Source organism: Artemia franciscana, chromosome 20 (assembly GCF_032884065.1).
Source record: "Artemia franciscana chromosome 20, ASM3288406v1, whole genome shotgun sequence".
Taxonomy (NCBI): Eukaryota; Metazoa; Arthropoda; class Branchiopoda; order Anostraca; family Artemiidae; genus Artemia; species Artemia franciscana.
Window position 1 is genome coordinate 25,477,183 of NC_088882.1, and position 24,797 is coordinate 25,501,979.

Here is a 24,797-nt window from a genome sequence, read left to right on the forward strand (position 1 = left end):
TGCTCGACAAACCAGGTGCGTGGGGTAACTCCAAATTGTGGGTGTATTGTGGGAGTACTGGGCGCTTGTACAGATAGACCCATCTAGGGGGGGGGGGCTGGCCGCTTAAACTCACGGATGGGTTACAACTCAGGCCTCAGGCTCATATTCCTGAAAAACAATCTAAGGTTATAAATAACCTTGTCGTTACTGAATTCTATAGATGCACTTGTAACAGATAACTGGGGGTTTAATTACAGAATTAGTATGGCACTTTTTTAAAGCAAGATCCCGGGAAGGGGGTTGTTCAGTCAATTTTGTCTGCAGTTTTTGCTGATGAAAATTTAACTTTCCTTGTAATTTGTAAAGTATATGAAAATACTATAAACTAAATATGAAAACTAAATTTGCTTTTCTCACAATTATATGTTACCCACCTACTACCCACTCACTAATAAGTAATTTTCAAACTCCTAAAGACTTTGAAGAAAATTATTTCAAATCTATTAAAAACTTCGGTGGAAATTCAGCAGCATTAATAGACCTCTTGACTGCTAAGTTCGGCCCTGCAGTGTGTTGCTACAGTGGGTTCTATCAGGTGGTCCCTTATTACCAGGCTGAGCCACCCCAGGACCAACCAAATTGTTTCATTTTTTTTAATAAGTCAAAAAGTTGGAACATTTTAATAGGATTCCTTTTTATTAAAATAGTTGTTTCCCAAATACAGATTAGCTTCCAAATTAGCATTAATATTTTTCTTTCATGCAGTTTTTTAACATACTTCTCGTTCAAGTTCAACGGCCCTTGTGTGTAAGCAATCTTTCTTAAGGAAATATGAAAAACTTTAGCGTAAAGAGTGAGTGTTGGAGAAGGGGTATCCTCCCTCATATTCAGTATAATTTCTGTTAAATTTATATGTTGTTCCTTACTTTCATTCGAAAAGCTTGCTGTTTTTTACTTCTTTTCTGGCTTTTTTTAAAATCATACAAGGAAATCGCCTTCTCTCCCCCCCCCCCCCATGAAATATTCCACGGTGAAAATGTTTCCCGTGGAAAATCCACCCCCCCCCCCGCAAAAAAAGAAGATTCCGTATATTTCCTGATAACAAATGCCATATCTGGACAATGCTATGAGTTCCCAATTGTGTAACTTCCAGCCCTTTCCCCAGGGGCTATGGGGGCCATGTCATATCCAAAGGCATAAATTTTGAACCTTTCAATTATGCTAAATGAAATGGCCGTCTCAAAATTTTGATCAGATACAATTGGGGAAAAGAGGGTCGTGGGAGGGGGTCTAGTTGCCCTCCAATCTTTTTGATCACTTGAAAGGGATACAAGAACTTTTGATTTCCGTTCGAGTCAGTCCTCCCCGATTTTTTAGCGCTATTGGTTCGATAAGATTAACCCTGGAAAAAACACGCATCCGTTCTTTTTTTTTCTGGAAATAAACAATAAAATTCTACATTTTGGTTCATAGGAGTAGGAAACCTCTGCAGCAGGGTTGTCTGATACGCTGAATCTGTTGGTGTGGTTATTGTTAAGATCCTTTACTTTTTGAGGATGTTGCCCCCCTTTTTGAAAATCAGGCAAATTATCTGTCTCGTAGCTTTTTATGGATGACATTAGGCTTAATGAATTTTATATATTTTTAAATCTAGTTCCTTCGCTGTATCTATTGTTATCAAAATTCTATTTTTTTAGAGTTTTGGTTGCTATTGGGCTGAGTCGCTCCTCACTTACTGCTCGTTACCACGACCTATTTGATAGTGGCAATCAACAATCATACCACTAAAATATATGCACAGAAAAAAACTTGTGGGTTGAGCGCAGAGCCTTGTAGGACATCTTTGTTTATTAGTTGTATTGATAGACACTGTCCAGGAATAGCCACTAAGAAAATGTCTGAACCAGTCTAACCAATTGTCATGCACACTGAAAGACGACAATTCCAAAAGAAGCAAAGGAGACCTAAGCTATTATATAGACTGTCCTATGTCACTCCAGGACTGTTGGTTAGAGCATACAGAATTAGAAACTGGACTGGCAGTGAGATTAAAGGTAATTATCCGCAAGGATTCCAGATTAGAAATCAGTCAAGTCTCAGACCAATCCCTCTTTCAAAAGAACTTGAAAACTGATGAGAGAGTCGAAGTTGGCCTACCATCTGGACCCTGTCTTCCCTTTTCATTTATCTTTACTTATTTGAACCTTCTAAAATGTAGAAAAAAAATTATAGCAATTGTATTTTTGTCTTCGTGTAAACAAGCTGATGAGACTTGTTCGTAGTCTGCGCGAAGCAGAGATTCTCCGATTCGCCAAGATTCAATTCAGAACCAACCAAACAACGCAAAGATAAGACAGGTAGCTTCTGACAATACAGAATCTTCAAACTTCAGAATCTTCTGACTTTAGAATCTCTGCCTCTTCAAACTGGTATTGCCCGAGTCGGCGTGTTTTCCGCTATTGTTTGAATAAGGACTAAATCTTGAGCAACTCGACCAATCTTGATTCCTCATGTTGAGTATGACAGACAAAATTTGTCCCAAAAATATGAATTTTTGGATTTAAATGTAAGCTACCTTTATATGTAGTTTAAGCTGTTAAATGAAACTAAGGACTGCACATATAAAATTTGTGTATTCTTTATTGATTTAATTTTCTTTCTTTTTTTCAGTTTCTCCGTACTTAAAAACATTGTCGATGGTCGCAAGTAACAAACTGCTTCATTTGTTGGAAGCATTTAGTTCACCTTGGTTCCTATATTCTTCGCAAAATAATCATCAGTTGGTCTTCTTTCTGCTGGAAATATTCAATAATGTCATCCAATATCAGTTTGATGGTTAGTATGTGTAGAATCAAAAGTATATATTTCAGAACTTAATTTCGGATAATAAGTATCTTGATAAAACTATCTACCATACTTATTAAATGTGGCCTTCATTTTGTTAGCAATTTTTCAGCAGTTAGCAATGTTATGTCAAACTAATATACGGACTTTCTTTTAAGCGGCCGCCACATTATACCCAAACTTATTCCAAGTGTATTCTAAAAATAAAAAAAAAAAAAAAAAAAAAAAAAAAAAAAAAAAAAAAAAAAAAAAAAAAAAAAAAAAAAAAAAAAAAAAAAAAAAAAACGGTTCGGAAGGCCCTTATCAATTATACATTTAGGGAAAGCTTGGTAGGTGTTTGCTCACTTTTGTTTCCCAGTCAACAAAAAGTGTTCAACCGTGCAATAACAACCGATGATTCGTGGTTTTCGTCGTGGTTGCAATTATTCGCAACTGCAACCCAATTTTTGAATTCAGCTGCCGAAACGTCATCATCTTTTCGAATTTTATCTTTGGCACTGCATGTTTTTACACTCGTCTGCCACGAGCTAGTTGTATGCAGATACCATGTCAGTTGTCTGCTTGAGTGTGTTCCCTCTTGTTTGATATGTAGCTTCAATTTAGCTCTTAACTATTTTGATAAGACCTAGGGGACTCCATTGTTCTGCGTAAATGGGACTATTATTTCAGGGAAAGGCTGTAGACCCGGGGCATCCATCGTGAAGAAACATTAAGCCTGCTATCTGATCTTGCGCGGTCAATGCCTGGATCCCTTTACGTCATTTAACGACTATGGTGACGTGAGACTTAAAAGGTTGCAAAAGTTTTTGTTCGATCAAGGATGATTTTCATCCAATTTTATTAAGGCACATTTGATTAAAAAATCACAATAGCAAAACGAGCATGACCTTTATGAGTCAGTATCAAATTTAGTAAGGATTAGCTGTTGACAATTCTAGGATAAAAAAAAAATGAGGAAAGCTTTTTACGGGTACAAGGATTGTATGGTGAGTGGCGTGATTTAGGATGTTTCTAGGATGTAAAAACGTTTTGACACAAAGACTTTTACGAGTAGACGAACTGCACGATGAGAAACGTGTTTTACGTGTCGCTCTTTCCTTAAGCATTGAGATTGATTAATTTGTTGAACTTTTGAGGATTTCAAAACGCCCGACATAAAAGGGATAAGCCGTATAGGACTAAGATAATAGTAATGAAAGAAATGTTTAAAATCTGGTTTAAAAATATTGATAACTTCGAAGACTACGCTGCCTTTCCATGATGAAAGTAAAACAGTTCAAAATACGGATGAAACTTTTTAATTGACAGTGAACAAATATAAATTTTTTTAACTGGATATTTCGAACACATATACAGTGTTCATCATCGGCAGTAAAAGTCATCAGCAGTTTTACTGCCGATGATGAACACTGTATATGTGTTCGAAATATCCAGTTAAAAATTTTTATATCTGTTCACTGTCAATTAAAAGGTTTCATCCCTATTTTGAACTGTTTTACTTTGGTTTAAAAATTCCTATGTCCGAGCTTGTAAAGAAATATTAATGACAAAGTTTTAGCTGGAAAAAAAGGAAAATGTCCAGGACTTATTTGGGTGACTGTATTTTCCTTATCAAAATGCCCAAGGCCCAGTTGAAACAGTGTACATTTTACGAATAAATGTCAATTTATTTTGTATTGGAGGCTATTGCTAGTTGGCTACTCTGTTAATTAGTGAGAGTATCTTCCCAAAAAGTCAAAGCGAAATTTGTATCCGGAACCAGTTTCCATCACCTTGGTTTATTTTGTATGTCGTTTCCCATTATTATTTAATGATTCTCAAACTCTTTTTTAAAATTTGGTCAAGATGAATAACAACAGAAAATTCTTTCTTTAATTTTATTTCTACTTAAAAAGACAAAAACAGATGTTAACAGACATATCAGCAATTTTTCGTAATTTAAAAATGCTGAATACTAAATTTTTTATTGTAAGGCCATTCGGTACCTTAAAAATCATTTGCGAGTCTCAACGTCGGCTCACTGTCTCAAAGACAAGGGGCCCATTAAAAAATTCTCCCAGCTTTACAAGGAAATCCCGAAGCTAACACATTTGTCAAATGATTGCTTTAGAACTTCGGCAAAAATTAACAAGGAATCTGAAATGTGTCAACAGTTCGAAAAGCGAACGAGAGACTTCTTTAAAATAAGGAAATTTTAATATTTTACTAATTGTTAAGCAAAGTGCTGTCTATTCAATGTGCCTGTAGCATAAATATTGCTTCCCCTCTATCAGCAAAGTTTTCAATTAAAGCGGGTAGCACCACAAGGAACCTCTGTAGCTGCAAACATTGTTCAGATGCTTCCTCTTTGTTGTTTTTTAACGTTTCCGGAGCAAGTATGCTAGAATATGTTTAGGGATTGCCCTTTCTCGAGCTTAAAAAATAAATGTTGCTCTGTTTCATAGAAAAAACTAAGTTCACACTTTCTATTGATGTACAAAATTAGACAAATAAAATAGTTATCTTAAGATTTCTTTAAACGATTTCCTTATCTAGGCTCTATAAGCTGTGGCAAGCCACCTAATCAGTCCTAATTAGTTTGGCCACACAAACTAAAAAAGTTATAATGGACGAGATACTGCGATTCTTCAACGTACCGAATCTTCCTAATGTAACAGAGTATCATTATTTTGTTAGTTTTAGCCTCTTTTCATTTAATTTTTTATTTTCATCTTTGGATTTTTGCTAATTCACTTTAGGTAGCAGCCATTCTGTGTTGACTGTGATGTACTTAAAGAGGCGTTATTTTTTATGCTCTGCAAAATGCTCTGTAAAAGTTTTATTTAGGCAATTCCAATTTGATTTATACCATGATAAGAAAAAGACAAGTTTTCCACGCACTGGCTTCTCTTCCTACTGACGCTCCGGCTATTTCTCGAGTCCTTACCAGACATGGCCGCAAGCCCATTACTACCCATACTTCGGTTGAAAACCTCCGGGAAGGTCCGTCAATGGAGGGATCTCACCCAGCGCAGCCTGCGCAACCTGGGACACAAACCGTTACCTTGGCTGCTACTCCAGGTAAGTTACATGATTAACTACCCAAATTGCTTGAAAATATTGTAGCATATACCCTTCCTCCAAATGCAAATTCGAAGTCCACTCCCTCCCCTAAAAAAACTTCCCGGAAAATTCCAATTCAATCCCCCAGCCGCGAGAAAAAAAGGCTAGATTTAAAAAACTGTGTGTAAATTCACCGAAGAATTAGTTCCGCTTAGTATCAGTGGCATCAATTGGGATTTGGACCTGTGGCCTCTGGATGTTTCCTCCTAGATTTTACGAAATGCCTTTTGTCGGTGTTTTCATGGAAAAATGTTTTGTATTTTGACAAATCCCCCCCCCCTGAGGTTTCAAAAACATATTTTGCCCCAAAACCTAAATTTGTGCTAATTTACGTCACTGCTGACTTTATGTAACAAGGAGAAATATTTGCATAGCTTCAGGCTTCAGATAGTCCCTTTTGAATAAAGTCATGCGATTATCCTCAGTGGTGGAGATTTGTGATTGGATGAGAGCTATTCACTTACCAAATATATAGGTAAGAATCTAAGTTTTGAACTTGAAAGATTTTTTTTTATTATATTCTTCAATTAGCCATGACTCTTAGGTTTTCCATCACAGCCCAATAGCTTGATTTTAATTTAAAAAAAAAACATAAATTTCTATGTAGGCTATATATATGTACATAAGTGCTTAGCTGTTTAATAGTTTAATTTTTCAGTATTTCAGTTTTTACAAGTTTGTTTCACAATCCCCCTCCTTTACAGGCAATGGAATCTTTGTTGGGATTAATGATATTAGTTATTGAAAGATTTTTGTTTGAAAAATATATTATCGTGCGAGTTGCTAGTGCGGTAGCAACTTATAGCAACTAATATTGCGAGTTGCTATTGTAAAATGTAATGGACACGTAACTCACGGCGGTATATTTATCCCTCAGGGAGAATGGGGATAAATTGTAGCAACGCTGTTTAGGACTGAGATAAGTTAGTATTTATAATTATTTTGGAGTAGTTTTCAGAGTTTTATATTCTTCTTCTGCCAAATATATCCCTGTGCTTAACCTTTACTAAGGGAAAATATCACGAGTCAGTTTTTTCAGTTAGCTTTGTATATATATTTTGCATAAACTGCGAAGCAATACTGCATAGAAAAGTTTCGTTCTATATTCAGTTTTAGTGGATTTCAATTTATTTTCACCAGACATGTTTTTTTCAAGACGTATTGCGTGTCAAATAATTGAGTTTTATATTTTCAAATTCTCATAGATAGTTTGAAAGGTTTATTGTGTTTGTTTTGAAAAATCAAAACGAGCAAAAACTAATTTTAAAAAGAATTTTTTCCGTACTGAATGAAATAGCGAAAGAAAGACTGAGGTCAAAAGAAACTGAAAGGTTATATTTTCCAATATTTCTACAATTCTAAAAAAAAGTGCATTCCCAAAAACTGAGCATGGTTGAGGTTTTTTATTGACGGATATTTTAAGCGGTGCTCCTTCTGCAGACATATCTTGCGTAATATGTTCATCAACAATTCCTATTTGTTTTGACTTTCAACTTCGCTCTTTACTTCCTGAAAAAAAGGAAGTTTTTTTTTATTATTTCGGTTACACCCAATCTTTAAACAACAGGAAACTTGCAGTATTTAGAATGTTGTCCATGGAGTTTGTGGGTTATTTTACTCTTGAGGCACGTCCGTTTGATCTTTAGACAAGTCTCAGCTGAATGGGTACCTCAATATTTTTACCTGATGTCGTGTTGGGTAACAGAGGTGTTCATGGCCAGGAAAAGCGCATAATCTGGGCTGGGTGCACACCGATCCCTTTCGATGCTTAAAAGCTCTAACGTTGTTAGAGCTTTCAGTTTGTAATTGATCGAGCCTCATGACAGTCGACAATAAATTCTACCATCCGAAGTGGCCAAGGAAAAAAACACATGGAAGGCTCATAGATACTTACTAAGGCACTGTTTCTCGATTTTACTATTTGACTAGTAAAGAAAGATTATATTTTTCATACCCATCTTATTTTTGGCTCGTCTTTGCATCAGTGTGGTAAAGGTGGTATGAGGTTGCCAAAAGTAATATATTCCTGAGGTTGCTTGGGTGGTTTTATATTTCAAAGATTGAGATAAAATTGGATAGAAATTAGAAAAGTTATTTCAGCTCACTTTGAAGCTTGAAAGCATATAGAAAAGTAAAGTAGATTAAATATTTTAGCCGAAAAGGATATATCGTAGAATAACGTAAACTAGGAAAAGACAATGTGTAAAATGAAAAATAAACGAGCGTAGAGACTAAAATATACACTGGGTCATCAAAACAGGCTAAATATACTTCTAAAACATTTAGCTTCGTATTATTGGCATGTTATAATAGAGTTTTCTTTTTGTTTTTGAATATAGAATTCAAGTTTTTGTCGTTGCGAGATACACAGTATTTGTATATATGCAATGGTGGCTGCTGTGTACACGTCCAGCCACATGTCAGCTACAACCCAGGTGTGCTGAATCAAATCAAACTTATGCTTTTTATGCTTCTTATATTCAATTTTTTCTTTCTGTTTAGTGTTTTTACTGTTAGTATTGTAGTTTTGCATGTTGAGATCATTTAGTATGTTTTCGTCTTCTTCTTTCTCCTACTCCACTCTTTTGTTCTGTCGGCATATTAACTAAATGCTTATGTTATCAAGTAATTATAATTCAGAATACTATTTCTTGTCAGGTTTTCATGAAAGTGTTAAAAGACTTGATAATGTTCTTTTTTTTTCCATAAAAATTATGACTCACTATTTCAGGTGTTTTGAAGATGACTGAGCAATCAACTGCTAATCCAACAGCTGATCAACTCCAGGAGCTGTCTAAGGATGAGTCCATTGTCCATGCAGGGGACAATATAACTAACGGAGAAGAGGATACACAGCAGAAAGTTGAAACAACAGCTGGCGGCATTCAAAGTATCGTCATTGAAGGAAATCAAGAAGCGAAAATAAAAAAATCACCAAGCATGGTAAGTCATTTCATTTAAATTAGCATCTATGGTTTTTGCTTGTCATCTTTATACAAAATTATTCCTGTGTAAAAAGGAGAATTGAACTGATTATTGAAACATACACATGTCTATTCAAACCTGACGACCAAAAGTCATGACTGATCTTGATTTAGTTTCATTTCATTACTACTCCGAAGCAGAATATTGGGGCCCTTTTTAGCCACTACACTTCAGTTAATCTATATTTTATATTTTCGTTAGTTTTGGCATTCTCATTTTATCTCTGTGTAGAATTGGCACTATCTAAAAAATGAAATATATTATATTGCTGGACTAACAGCTTTGGCTCTGAAGTGTCAGTTAACGACGGGTTGATTTTAAAAGGAGGAACTATCTGAAGACATAAACACCCTCGTAATTGTATGCATGTAGATGCCACATCTCAACATGTACTAAAAACTTTCGTAAACCTCTTCCCCAACTAAAATGGGTAAAGGGATAACCAAAAAGGTTGGAAAATACATTGGAAATATGGAAAATATAACTAATTTTTATTGACAAGATTGTCAAACCAAAAACCCCAATTAAAACTAATGATTCACTTATTATTTACTCATCATCAATTCTAAGTCGAACTTGAGTCAACAATAAAATAAAAATTAAGTAAGTTCGCCTCTCGTAGGCCTGTGGGACGCTGACCAATCAAGGGAAAGATGAACTTTATGTGCCAATACTATCCTCAATATCAGCTCACATGCTTTGAGCATCACGCTCTTCCATCGTGGACTAATTAATGCAAAGCCGAGTTATTTTTACCATTAGATTTATATATAAACATATACGTGTGTGTGTGTGTGTGTGTGTGGTGAAAGGGTATTCAGTGGTAGACCTATAACTATAAAAATTTTGCTTAATGTGTAGTAACGAGATTGGAATTACTAACAATTCACTGTATCTTAAAAGGCTGTCTGAACCTAATACAACTGAATATGCTCCTTTTGCAACCGACTCTATTCAAAGATTAATCTTTACTCCCTTCCATAAAGTTCCAATTTCTTTTACATCCTTTGTATCGACCTCTGTGCCACGTTTCAGGACGAATAGCTTTTCATTCGGCCCCTGATGGATGGCCTAAAAACACAATCTTTGGTTGTCGGCCATACCTCTTCTGTAAATTGTGACCTAGCCTTCGTAATCTTTCTTTTATTAAATAGAGATTGTGATGGAAGCACATTTTTTGTACAGTATATTGTTTCGTGTACGGTCAGTCAAGTGAGTACCTTAAACCAAATTTACCTGAGCCTTTCTAAATGTCCCAGAACCTTTCAGAGCGTTACTTGACAGAACATAAAATAGCGAAGAAACTTGACAACTGTCATTACACCACCCAACATTAGTCTAATTTTAGTTCATAGTCTACTAAATTTTCCTTTTCCACAATACTTCTTGCAAATGTGAAAAAAAACATCTTGTGCTTTGCTATTCTTCTTCTAACATCTTCACTCCAACCACAATTTTTACTAATAATCCTACCCATGTAAGTGAAGCTATCATCTTGAAGGATTTTCTTGTTTGCCTCTTCCACATTTATTTGTGGTCATAGCGGCATAGTCTTCTTAACATTAATTTTCTAACTATTCTTGCACCTGATCTCTCAAACCTTCAAAAATTTATTCATTTTCCTTGCATTTACATCTACAATTCTCAAATCTTCTGTATAACCTAAATCAAAGAGATATTTTTACCTTTCAATTTGATATAGTGTTTTCCTATTGCCTTTACCATCTGTCTAGAATTGGATATTATTAATTATCAAACCAGCAAGCTTTTTCAGGGAATTTCAATATCATCCGATTACCCTCCGATATCATTTTTCTTTTTTAGACTGCCATGATTCTTCGCTTATGCTTACTTACTGAAAGACAAGCATGAGTGAAAAACTTGTTTTGAATGCTGTACTAAATGTTCTTACACGATCGCTATCCGAGGGTGTGAATCGCTGTGAATTGTAACCTCAGCTGTGAATTTCTTTGCGCATGATGCGATATTCTCAGCAAAGAATCTTCTTTATTATGAACTTAATACGCAAGGCCAAGTTACCAGTAATAATACCCGTCCGGGAGTTAGTTCCCATGCAATTTTCGCATGAAGAACGACCTCCACGTGCCTCTGGATATCTGGCTAGCCACCGGAGAACAAATGCACCTAGGGACGGTTGGGTTAGCAGCCCTCCTTCTGAAACTTCTATTGCTACGAATGGAACCATAAATTCAGCCTCGGATATATCATCTCAGTCCCGTTATTGACTCTGGGGCGATTTCCTTTGACCAAGGCGGCACAAAGTGGCCCTCTGGAATGTTCTGACACTGAACCAACCCATTTCAAAGCTTCTATTAGCCAAACAAAGAAATATAAAGTTACAATTGCTGGAATCACTGAAACACATATATCTGGTGACGGCGAGGAGTGCATTGGTGAGTCCAATCTGCTCTGGTCTGGTAGTCACCAGAAACAAGGAGGCGTTGGACTAGTGGTGAACAGTGCCGTACGCAAGGCCCTCCTGTAATTAGCACCAGGAAAACCCAGGCTCGATGGTAAACATGGTAAAATCATCACCTGTTACGCCCCCACAAATGAAGCCGAGTAAGAAGATAAGGATGACTCCTATACCTTTTTAAGTTCTGAACTTTCGACAGTACCTCCTCATGACTACCTCGTCCTTCTAGGAGATGTGAAGGCTAGCATTTTAAATGAGTCCGGCCTGTGGGAGTTCGCTGTTGGACCTGTAAAAGTAGATAGCCTAAACGACAACGGAGAAAGAATGCTGAACTGCTGTCTCTCCCACAATCTCACTATTGCAAACACGTTTTTCCAGAGACCCAGCATAGCAAAGTATACCTGGTATAGCAGTGATGGATCAACGAAGAAGATGCTCGACTATATCATCATATGCTGACGATGGCTGTCGTCTGTGCAGAATTGTCACACTTACCGAGGCACCGAACTTGGGAACACCGACCATCGTCTTATTGCAGCCGAAATTAGGCTTCGCCTAAAAGCTATAAAAACCATCCAGGCATCTCGGAAATTGGATACCTACCGTATCCAGCAAGACCCCGCTTTGGCTAAGCTGCATCAGGTTGAAGTAGCGAACAGATTTGAGGTGCTTACGCAGTGGGATGCTAGTGAAGGTGCATGGAAGGTCTTTAAAGAGAATGCTCTTGCTGCTGAAACTAGTGTTGTTGGAATGAAGCAGCATAAGAAAAACACTGGATCAGCAACGGGCCCTCGCCATTATTGATCGCAGAAAGGAATCCCGCCTTCGCGGGGACATGATAACGTATAGGCAATTAAATAAAGAGCGTAACATCATGCTGCACAAAGATCGTAAGACCTTTACTGACAAAAAAGCATGCCAGTTTCAAGAGGCCGCCAAAAAAAAAGAACATTGGGCCCACATATAAGATCCTCTGTGAGCTCTCAGGTCAATACACTCAAACTACGTCGTATCTCCGCAATGCCAGTGGTGAGAATATTTACGACCAATCACAGTGCCTCCACCAGTGGGAACACCACTACTAGAAGCTACTAAACATCGACCCACCTGACCAAATTGACGACCAGATTACTGCTGCTGCTGGCAATGCTATACCTGCCCCCGATAGCGCTGAATTTTCAGGAGAAAAAAATTAAAGTTGCAGTACGAAAGGCAAAGAACAACAAAGCCCCAGGAGTATGTGGAACTTCAGAACTCCTTAGAAATGGTAGTTCACCCATGACCCTCTGGCTAGTAGCGCTGTTTAATACGTGTGGCACTCTGAAATGATCTCATCAGAATGGAAGACAGACTTGCTAGTGCCAATCTACATGAGAAAGGAAGTAAAGCAGAATGTAATAACTACCATGGCATAACTTTGCTTTTGGTACCCAGAAAACTTTTTGCCATGCTGCTCCTCAAGCGGACAACAGAATACCTCCATCCCCTGTCATGCTGCTCCTCAAGCGGACAACAGAGTACCTCCATCCCCTTTGTCACAACTAGCAAGTTGGGTTCATGCCGGGTATGTCCACTAGTGAACAAATCCATGCAATTAGACAACTTATAGAGATTCTCTAGAATATAAAAGGAAGGCATACTTTGCCTTCGTCGATTTTCGATCTGCTTTCGAAAGTGTAGACAGACAGTCACTGTGGCTGGTCCTTCAATCTGCTGGTGTACCTAAGAAACTTGTTAATCTGTTCAAAGAACTATACAATAAGACTGAAAGTGCTGTCATTGTAAATGGCCAACTCTCACCACGTTTCTAAATTAGAAACGGTGTTCGGCAAGGCTGCGCTGCTGCTCCCGAGCTCTTTAACTGTGTCATGAATCATGTTCTCAACAAAACACTGCTGGTGCATCCGTTTGGTATCAATTTTGCTGGAAGAGTTCTGTCAGATGTTGATTTCGTTGAATATGTTGCACTGGTATGCGAAAATCTCGCTAAACTGCCCTGGAAACGCTAGCATCTGCTGCAAAAAAAGGGTTTAAATGTAAACTGGACTAAGACCAAAATATTGCCTGTTTGAGAAGACATAATGCAGCACCCTGACAACTATAAAAATTTGTGGCCAAAATGTTAAGCAGTACTCCTACCTTGGTTTAATTATCTGCTCAAATGGAAATCTAGATGCAGAGATATCAGCAAGGGAGGTAAAGGTGAATGCCGTTTTTGGCCGCCTGAGAACAATATTCCACAAACCCCAGATCAGCCGTCTCACGGAAGCTCGTATCGACTCTGCCTCGGTAGCAAGTGCTGCGTTGTACTCGTCAGTAACTTGGCCTTTGACTTAGTCCCAGATGATGAAGGTAGACGCTGTGAAGACAAAATACCTCCGCAAAATCGAACACGTTAGTTAGCTCGACAGATTACGCAACACGGATATCCACCGATCCTTTAAATTACCACCCCTGTATGAACAGCTTGAGTCCCGCTCGCTGCGTTGGTTCGGTCATTTACTTTGCCTAACCACTGAAACACCTACCCTGCTTATATTTGACTTCGATCCAACAGCAAACGGCTGGAAACGCCCGAGAGGTAGAGCACATATGAGATGGGCAGATATAATCAGCGGTCGACTCACAGCTTGGGGCATTGACCCCAGTGAAGCTCCCAGCCTCGCCCTAAACAGGCCACTCTGAAGACACTAATGGTGCTGAATTCTGGTTCCCTCTGCGCTGGCGATTCTGCCAAGCATCTTTAAGGCTTGAAAGCCTTAAGTCAAGTAAGTAAGTCAAGTTATCAGTCATGCCAAAAACAACGAAAATATTATTGACATTTGTAAGCTCCTCGTATCAGCCACCAAAGTGAAAAAATACACCGCGTTCGTTATTTTCAGTCCCTGTGAAACTCCAGTCATTGACGATGCTGTTCCTGCTACATTTACTTCAAAAGTAAACGAGATTTTCCGAAAGATAGATGGAATTATTGACGTCATGACTCGCGTGCTCTTAAATATGAACTCTTTGAATATTGAAAAAGTTAACAATGCATCAACCTCTGCTACCTACAATTCGCAAAGCTTAAAGCCATCGTATGCTCTAGCACTAAAAAATTGTCCATAAGTTATCAGGGATCCTCATGACCGTAAACAGTTTATTGACAGCATATTCCAAGAGGATTCAAGTGACATTACAGATCTTAAGCGATCGAATAACTGCTAGAAAATTTTGTGCGCTCCAAATCAATAGCTAACAAAATAGTTGAGAGTGTGGAAGCTGCTCAGCCATCTATAAGTGCTTCTATGAAAGAACCAGTCTCTGCAGCCGTTATTAAGCAAGTCCCCCAACCCTTAGACTTTTCTGACCCTCAGCAACTAATCCCCAAAAGCACAAAGATGTGCCAGTGTAGCGCTTCTTGTGCCTTTAAAGTGCAGTTCGAGACGCGCAGTGACCTTGACGTTTTCCTAAAATAATCAGTGCGCACTGGTTATGAACGTCTACCTTTTCAGGAATTTCTCTTCGGCTTTTTCGGAATTTGGTACCCCGTCAGTACTTTAAGTGTCATGATATAGGTCACATGGCAATGAATTGCCAATCAGGGGCTAAATGTGGTCGATGTGGGTCTAGAAATCATGTATCTAACCGTTCAAATGTGTGCACAGCTAGTATGTTCTGTGTGTTATTCAAGGCTGGTTGGCCACACCTGTTGCAGTGTGAAATGTCCAAATAACCGTCCAGCCAAGATTTAGCTTAATCCACATGGTCGAAGTACCAACAGTCAGTCATAATGTCAATAGCAGGTGCTTAACTCTAAATATTAAAGGTTGGCTCGTCCAAAAGTATTCAGTTCTGGATGAGCTCCTGTGAAAACATGATATGATTTGCTTACAAGAACATCTTTTAAGTCAGTATCCAAAAGCATTAGTCTTTTGGATACAAGAGATAAATTCACTTGTTATGCATCTCCTGCAAAGCAAACTAGAGTTGGTGGTAGACAGTCCGGCGGTCTTGTGACTTACGTGAATTCTACTTTATATTTGCTGCTTGTAGAATCCTGCGATTACTTTCTTGTTGTTAAAGTTGATAATATGTTTATCTATAATGTTTATTTGCCAACTGATTACCACAATGATATGTCTGAACGCATTTGTAGTAATTTGTAGTAATTATTTGTAGTAATTCTGCATGTCTAATTGTTGGAGATTTTAACTGTAACCTTAGTGCTCCATCTGCCTGCTCTTCTCTGATTGGTGAAATACCCGATCGTCATTTGTATGTTGTTGATAAAGACCAAGATTTCACAAACGTTCACAATTCCTCACCCCCCCCCCCTTTAATGCAGAACATGTTATCGCTTCTCTCTCCTTAAATGTCTCCCAACAGAAGGTTCTTTGTGATTATTTAGTATGTGATCACCTGTCTGTATCGTTTTCTTTCTCACCAAATCGAACTTCTCAGATACTCATTGGTCACCCAAAAGTAAGAAATAAATCGTATATACATAATTGGGCATTAATCAACCCGGATCTGTATTGGGATAGTTTTCTACAATCCTTTCTAAGATTAAGGTACCATTTTTCCTGCTAATCAAGCACTCACAGCTGCCCACTGAGGAAAAACACATTCTCCTTGATATTTACTGTGCAGAGATATGCCACGCTTTACAATGTCCAGAATCTTGTGCTGTTCCATTGAAGCGTTGCCATCCAGGAACAGTTCCCAAGTGGCGTGAAAATCAAAGTCTCTCCCAATCTGGCGATTCAGCAATGTTTTTGCTATATCTCTGGATTGAATGTGACCAACCATGATCCGGTCCTGTTAATACGATTCACATTTTAACAAGGGAAAAGTTTGCCATGGGACTTCAAAACCATCCCAAGAAAATCACAGGACTGTCAGCACAAAAATCAAAGATAAACCTGGTTTGCTTTGGTTGACACTTCGTCTAAGGATCCCCAAAACCTCCCTTTCCGCTGATGATGTTCATCTATGTGAGTGGTATTCTTTCTATGAGGTCGAACTCTCTCCACCAGAACCCCAACTTGAACACAAATATGCTGAAGAGCTTGACCAATTTTTGCATGCATTCTCTGGCTCTGATTTTAAAGCATCCGTAACGTCTGCGGCTGATGCTATTATGAGCCTTAAGCCAAAGCTGTCACGAGGTATAGATGAAATTCACGCTCTACACATCAAAAATGGTGGTCCTTCGCTTTTAGAAAATCTCAGATTATTACTGTAGATGATTTTTACGCAAGGTTTGGTTCCGTCAACGTTCTGCGTGAAAAATCTTTCTCCTTTTCCAAAAAGCAAAAAACCTCCAATCTATGCTCATCTTTCAGGCCTACAACTGTTTCAACCAGTTTATGTAAGCTTTATGAACTACTGTTTATAAAAGATCTTGAAGAAAAATGTTACTCGCCTCCACAACCACTTGGTTTTCAACATGGCATTGGATGTGCAGATGCCTTTGCAGTTGTTGCTAATGCTTTGCTTGATACTTCTTGTATAGGTAGCTGTTAAAAGAGGAGTAAATCCGGCTATCGTTAGATCTCAAAGGGATATGTATGCTGTTTCTTTGCATTTACCACCCCCCCCCCCCGGGAAATACCGCCCCGCATAAAGCACTCCCGTAAAATACCCTCCCGCCGAAAATACCACCCCATCCCCCCCCCGTGGAAAATAAGATTTTCGAATTTGATAAATTTATTTGATCTTTTTTTTTTTAGTTTCATTGAAAAGTGCCTAGGAACGGGAAAAAGAGGAATTCGCACACCAAAAGTATCTTAAAAATTCAAATTCAAAAATTCAAATTCATTTTTGTTGAAAAGACTTCCGTCTAAACTTTTGCAATTTTGGGCAGTAGCGGGTGCCAAATTAAAACAAAAATTGAAGAAAATAATGTAGGTGAAAAATCATCAAAATTAAACTAAAAACATAGGGCGCCAAAAAGTTAAAGAAGGATTAGCATTCCTCTGAAAGGATAGTTGGCTTTGGGAACCAACAAATTGTCATTGTTTGAGTTTTTACGGACGAAAGCATTGTCAAATTCTGTGACTTGGTTTTTTTATCTTCCAAGTGTAAAACTACCACAAATCACCATTGATAAATAAATGAAACCCAAAACTAACAGAAATTACAATAGATAATCTAGTCAAACTCAAAAGGAGTAGGGCTGACAACACCCATGTCTCCTTTCAGACCAGAACATAATTTGCACTAAAAAAAAACCTGCATTGTCAGTTTAATATACATATTCTGATTTTTATTCCTTATAGTCTTAATACTTCTTTATTTATAAAGTCAATAAAGTGAAAACATTTAATTTGTTTTCAGTAAAATGCAAATTATGTTCTGGTCTTTAGGAGGTGTGGGGGTTGTCAGCTCTACTCATGTTAATTTTTGCTTGTTTTGAGTTTGAATTGGTTATTTATTATAATTTCTGTTCGTTTTGGGTTAAATTCATTATTGATGGTGATTTTTGTGGTCTTTTTTATAGAAAAAAATATTTTATATCTTTTTGTTTTGTTTTTCTATTCGACTCCATAGTTTTTACTCAGAAGATCATTTGACTTTATTTCTGCTCATTTTTGGTTTAATGAGGCTCTTTACTTTTCTTTATAAACACTTTCGTATGTTTCCCATTAACAAATGCCATCCGTAAGTAATTAAATAAAAAAACAATACTTTTTTAACTGAAAGTAAGGAGCAACATCAAACCTTAAAACAAACAGAACTTATTACGTATATGAAAGAGGTTGCCTCCTCCTCAAGACCTCGCTCTGCACGTTAAAGTTTTTCTGTTATAGAATTTCAAAACAAATCTTCTTATTCTAATTAAACAACCATTGTGTTTCACGAATCGTTCTTAAAGAATTAGGACAAAAGTCAAATTTTTAGCGTAAAGAGCAAGGTCTTGCTTAAAACAAAGCTTATTATTCTAATTAAACAGTCATTGTTTTTCAGGAATCGTTTCTTAAATAATTAGAACAAAAAGTCAAAGCTTTTGCTCCAAGACCAAGGTCTTGTGGAAGAGGCAACTCCTTTCATATACGTAATAATTTATGTTTGTTTTAGTTTTGATGTTGCTCTTTACTTTCAGTTGGAAAGACTTTTTTTCTGACTGTTTTTAAATAATACCAGAAAATCCGGCTCCCTCTACATGACAAATTTTGGTACTTGTGTATTATCGGCCACTCACTCAAGTTTACGACGTGTAAAACTTGAGACCAAATCGGTTTCTTCGTTAGTTTCTTCGTTACTTTAGGAACAAATTTGGGCTATATATTTGCACATTTGGGGGGGGGGTAAATTATAGTGGTTCTGGATGCAAAATATGTCAGGCACAATTATTATGTATATTATGAAGTAAGAATTGTTTTCTGACTTCAAACTATCCAAATACTTTATCCCACCCCTTATGTGCAAATATATAGCCCAAATTATATATTTCCCATCTATTATGTCACTTGTCTTTGTATAATATCAAGTCTGACAATACTTAATTGTGACGACCTGAACATCTGAAGATTTTCTCAGTGTTTCAATTCCGGTAACTCATGTAACTGTTCCTGTTTTGCTAAGCACAATTATTTAATCATGAAGGAAGATCTTGAGTTTGTAAATGACCAGAAATGATTCCTGCTAACATAGAAGGCATCGCACTAGGAATGGCATTGCCAAGTCCTTCCTCCAATCAACCCAGAATAACACAGTCTTCTTTTGTCATTTATTAAGACCGGCTTCCTTTTCATCTATTTAATAGTCAGTAACGATAGACAAGAACATAAAGAGTGAATATCAAGCAGTGTTTAGTTGCCGAACGATTTGTTTCATAGATTATATCTATGGCTTTAATATAAGCGTTAGAAATTGGTTTAAAAAAGAAGGGAAAGCACACATCCTTTTAACTTAGGAATAAGAACTACACGAATGAATTAATTATTGTAAAAGAGGATTTTCAGAACCTGCCCAGGATAAATGTGTTTGAGTTTCCTTGGAATACCATGATTTCTGCATATCGACATCTTCATTTTAGTCAAAGCGACATGGTGCTTAAAAAATAGACTTTTATCACAAAGGATGCCTAAGAAATGGATATGGTCGTCCTTTGGTTTACCATTAGAGCCTTTGGATAGATGAATTTTAGATTATTGAGGATAAACCATTGATACACGGGAAAAACTGACAAAACTGGATATACAAACACATAGAGGAAGTTTTTGTCAAACGAAGCTAAGCAGGTTCACTCTCGAACTTATCCCCTAACCACAGCATAAATATTACAATTTACTCGGTGCCGCTTACTAACAAGTCTCCGTTCTCCCACAAGTATATTCAGCCAAAATGATTTGACATCCAAAGAAGAGAAGCTACGGTTTGTGAATCAATTCTTGAGCAACATTATGGTCAACTTTTGAAGGGGATTGAAAAATTGGATCAATAATGAAAATTTACTGGACGCGTAAGACTTAAACTAAAGAAACGCACTACGTCTTATGATGAAATGAGAAAGTGTAGAGAAAAGAATAAAATGGGTTGTCAAATCAAAAGCTTTGCAAACATCCAGAAATAAAGCAGGAGGAACTAAAAGAGAGTCGAGCACTGATTGAAGTTTGGTCCTCAGAAATGCAATAGCATTTCGTGCATGATTTTGCAATCATTAACGCTTGCAGTTAAATCATGTGTTCAAAACTAAATTGAAAATTATGGGCGAAAAAGCCTTTAGGGGTAGAGAAATATTAAGAGGAGAAAGCGTTGCCTTTTTCAAAATTGTGTTAATCATAGCCATTAGAGATATTTCCCAGTAGTTAGCTCGGTCATTTTTTGGTCTATCATTGTACAGGTCCACCTTGTATAGGCCCACGGTGTACAACGACAGCACCCATCTTCAACAACCTCTGCCTATTCCTTATGTGATTCATAAAGATACGACAATTTACCCATATCATTTTTGTTCTTAGAACTCTCAAAATAAGCTTAAAGCGGTTCGAAAAAAAGACCCTCTTCTGGAGGAATCAATACTTTCTTTCTACTTCTCCTGTGTATTGGCATCCTTTTGGCTCTAGCCAGAACCGTTCAAGGGGGGGGGGCAATTGAGGTAGCTACCCGGTGCACCGTGACTTAGGGGAGTTGCTCACTTTGATGATATTTTTTATTTTGATTCTGTTTTTTTCCTTCTATTTGAGCGAGGGGGGGGCAATTGAGGTAGCTACCCGGTGCACCGTGACTTAGGGGAGTTGCTCACTTTGATGATATTTTTTATTTTGATTCGGTTTTTTTCCTTCTATTTGAGCGAGGGGGCTGTTGGAATTAATTTTTCCCATGGCATCATTAACCCTAGGAACGGCTTTGGCCCCATGATCGGGAAAATAGTTCATAAACCCCTTTTCAGGCCCCATTTTATGGAAGGCTGAACCAATATCATGAGAAAAAGAATTAAGAAGCATATTCGGATTCTATGAAAAAAGTTTTACCTGAAAGTTTTAGCAATACATTTTTGGCGTGTGAGGACTAATATGACATTCATGCTCTCGGGCGACTGAAATCCAAATATGGTCAAAAAACATAAGCTACGCTTAAAAACTCAAGAAAAGACCGCAGAAGTAACTTTGACAAAAGTTCCTTTCCCTCTGAAAATATATGATCACCCGATCCCCTGAAAAGACAGGTGAAATATCTTGGGATAAGATTACAGAAGAGGAAGCACAGAAATCTACAGATTTCCTTACCCTTGTGCCAGCGGATGGTGGGAAAGAACTAAGACCTAGCTCCAAATAAGACGGTGTACCTGTATAAGACTGTTTCTGTTGAGCAGCAGTGGCGTGAATTCATGGAAATCTTGGGGGGAGGGCAATTTGGTGTTTTTGGTATTTTCAATGAAAATATTAAAGAAAGAATGTTTGTTAATGAAAATAACGAAAAAGGTATTTTTTTTTTAAATCAAGAGGAAGAGACCATCTAGGGGACGAGCATGCTCCCCCTCCCTCCCCTCAATTGACGCACCTGGTGACCAGTTGGTCAATTTAGTCAGACCAAAAGCCACGTAATCTTTATATATATATAAATAAGTTGTCTGTGGATGTGTGGGTCTGTCTGTCGGGTGACGTCATGTTTGTGTGTTGACTGCCGTCTTGAAGTTAGTTGTCGTCATTTTTGTTATGACGGTGACGTCATTAAAGATATTTAAGACATGCGTTCACGTAGAAATCTATTAATGTTTAACTGTAAAATGACTGATGAACTTACAATGGCAACAGCCGAGGACTTGCTGCTGATAGAGAAAGTAAGAAAAGAAAGCGTGCCGAAGAATCAAAAGAACAGCAAGGAAACAGGCTTGAGGCTGATAGAGAAAGTAAGAAAAGAAAGCGTGCCGAGGAATCAAAAGAACAGCAAGGAAACAGGCTTGAGGCTGATAGAGAAAGATAGAACAGAAAGCGTGCCGAGGAACTACCAGAGCAACGCGAAACCAGACTTGCTGCTAAAAAAGAAAGTGAAAAAAGAAGGCGTGCCGAGGAACTCCCAGAGCAACATGAAACCAGACTTGCTGCTAAAAGAGAAAGTGAAAAAAGAAGGCCTGCCGAGGAACTACCAGAGTAACATGAAACCAGACTTGCTGGTAAAAGAGAAAGTGAAAAAAGAAGGCGTGCCGAGGAATCACAAGAACAGCAAGAAATCAGGCTTGCTGCTGATAGAGAAAGTAAGAAAAGAAAGCGTGTCGAGGAATCAGAGCAACCTGAAAGTTATCGCCTGGCATTCAGGTACAGCCCAGTCGATGATTATAGCTTGAGTAGATGTGTTCAAATCGGTACTATGTCTAAAATTTGTCCCTATTGCAAGGCCTTGAAATTCAATGGTGAAACAATGGGAATGTGTTGCGCCTCAGGAAAAGTTAAACTTCCTCTATTGGTTGCACCACCAGACCCATTGAAGACTTTCCTTACTGGAACTACGTCAGAATCTAAGCGTTTTTTGTCACAAATCAGAAAATATAACTCATGTTTCCAAATGACGTCGTTTGGAGCCCAAATCGAAAATCCAGATCAATTTATGTCTACTTTCAAAGTAAAAGGGCAAATTTATCATAGAGCAGGGTCCCTTCTACCATTTTCAGGCGAGAATCATAATTTTTACAATTGTACTTCATCAGTGATAGAAATTCTGAATTGAATGCACGTTGCGAAATTTCTCCCAACGTTGAAAGGACAATCGTTTCCCAATTGCAACATCTTTTCCATGAAAATAATAATTTAGTGCGTCTGTTCAAAACAGCCATCGATTTGATGCCTACTAATACGCATAAAATTGTTATTTCCGCTGACAAAACGCCTCCTGGCCAACATGTGCGTAGATACAATGCTCCAACTATCGACGAAGTGGCAATCGTTATGGTCGGTGATCAGTTTTTACCCCGAGATATTATTCTTCATAAGCGAAACGCTCAGTTGTTAAGAATTGCTGAAACTCATCGATGCTACGATGCCCTACAATATCCTATCATTTTTTGGGATGGAGCCGACGGCTATCACTTTAATATTAAATTGATGAATCCAGCCACTAACAAAGAAATGAATAAGAAATGCAGTGCAATGCATTATTATTCCTATAGACTAATGATTCGGCAGGATGAAGAAAATTATATTTTAAAATGCCGTCAATTGTTTCACCAATTCGTCGTTGATATGTATGCTAAAATTGAATCAGAACGTTTGCTATATATCCGCCTGAATCAGACCAAGCTCCGCTCTGAACAATACATTCATTTGCCAGATGCAGTTATAAATGACGGTAATACCACAAACGTTGGAAGATTAACAATTTTACCTTCGTCATATGCTGGCAGTCCCCGTCATATGCATGAATCTGCTCAAGATGCTATTGCGTATGTTCGTCTCTATGGTCATCCAGATTTACTTATTACATTTACATGTAATCAATCTTGGGACGAGATACTGCAGCTTTTACTTCAAGGACAATCGGCGGTTCATAGACATGACATTACGGCCCGTGTCTTCCGGCAAAAGTTGAAATCACTGATAAACTACATAGTAAATTTTGAAGTGTTTGGGTCAGTGCGATGCTGGATGTACTCAGTGGAATGGCAAAAACGAGGTTTGCCACACGCACATATACTAATCTGGCTATATAAAAAAATTACTTCGAACGAAATTGATGATGTGATTTCCGCTGAAATACCTGATGAAAATGTCGATAAGGGGTTACATGATATTATTGTAAAAGATATGATACATAAACCTTGCGGTGCACTGAACGAAAATTCACTATGCATGGCCAAAGGAAGGTGCACAAAGCAATATCCTCGACTTTTAGTATCCAACACAATTGCTGGCAATGATGGTTACCCACAATATAGAAGAAGATCTACTGAAGATGACGGTAAAACAGCAATAATAAAGAAGCGTAACGGTACCACCATCGAACTAGATAACCAGTGGGTTGTTCCATATTCCCCATTATTATCAAAAACATTTAATGCACACATAAACGTTGAATACTGTAACTCCGTAAAGGCAATCAAATACATATGTAAATACGTCAACAAAGGCAGTGACATGGCAGTTTTTGGCTTGCAGCCCGAAATCAAAGATATCGACGAAATCGTACAATATCAGGCTGGAAGATACATAAGCAGTAATGAAGCTGTTTGGCGAATTCTTTCATTTCCGATACATGAACGTAGTCCAGCTGTTGTTCACTTAGCGGTACATTTACAGAATGGTCAACGTGTTTATTTCTCGGAAACCAACGTGCAACAAAGAGCCCTGAATCCACTGGATACAAAGTTAACCGGTTTCTTTTCGCTTTGCAAAAATGATTCTTTTGCAAAAAACTGCTGTATCCTGAAGTGCCTTCGTATTACACGTGGAATACTAAAAATAAAGTTTTTGAACGTCGAAAACAGGGCAAGTCAGTCGACGGCCAACCTACCATCTTCAAAGATACCACGATAGGTAGACTCTACACCGTTCACCCCAATCAACATGAATGCTTCTTTTTACACCTGCTTTTGGTGAATGTACCCGGTCTGACATCCTTTGAGTATTTGAGAACTGTAAACGGTACTATACACGACACTTACCGTAGTGCATGCCAAGCTCTGAATTTATTGGAGAATGACCAACACTGGGATAACTGCATCAATGACGCGTGCGAAACGTCAACTCCAAGTCAAATTCGTGCATTGTTTGGCATCATTTTAACAACCTGCTCTCCATCAGCTCCTACAGAGTTATGGGGAAAATATAAGTCAAAAATGTGCGAAGATATACTCCATCGAAAACAGTTAGAGACGTCACATATGACTTTTGATTTTACATCAGAAATTTATAACTACACTTTAGTTATTATAGAAGATTTGTGTGTACGTATGGCAAACAAACCTCTTCAGGATTTGTGAATGCCTTCACCTAACCGTATCGCTGCTGTTTCGACATGTGTAGAA

At 37.8% G+C, this 24,797-nt stretch overlaps 2 protein-coding genes across 3 annotated transcripts in view; one reads left to right on the forward strand and one right to left on the reverse strand.

Moving 5' to 3' along the window:
- The window catches only part of LOC136039954 (protein HID1-like), a 112,418-nt gene that overhangs the window by 64,988 nt on the left and 22,633 nt on the right, over nt 1-24,797 (forward strand). Inside the window, exons 11-13 of the mRNA XM_065723965.1 lie at nt 2,653-2,817; nt 5,653-5,886; nt 8,660-8,871. Coding sequence (XP_065580037.1) covers nt 2,653-2,817; nt 5,653-5,886; nt 8,660-8,871 — 611 coding nt within the window. The remainder of the gene's footprint in view (nt 1-2,652; nt 2,818-5,652; nt 5,887-8,659; nt 8,872-24,797) is intronic.
- LOC136039955 (leucine-rich repeats and immunoglobulin-like domains protein sma-10) overlaps nt 1-24,797 on the reverse strand; it is a 51,984-nt gene that overhangs the window by 19,410 nt on the left and 7,777 nt on the right. The gene's annotated exons all lie outside the window — the stretch shown is intronic.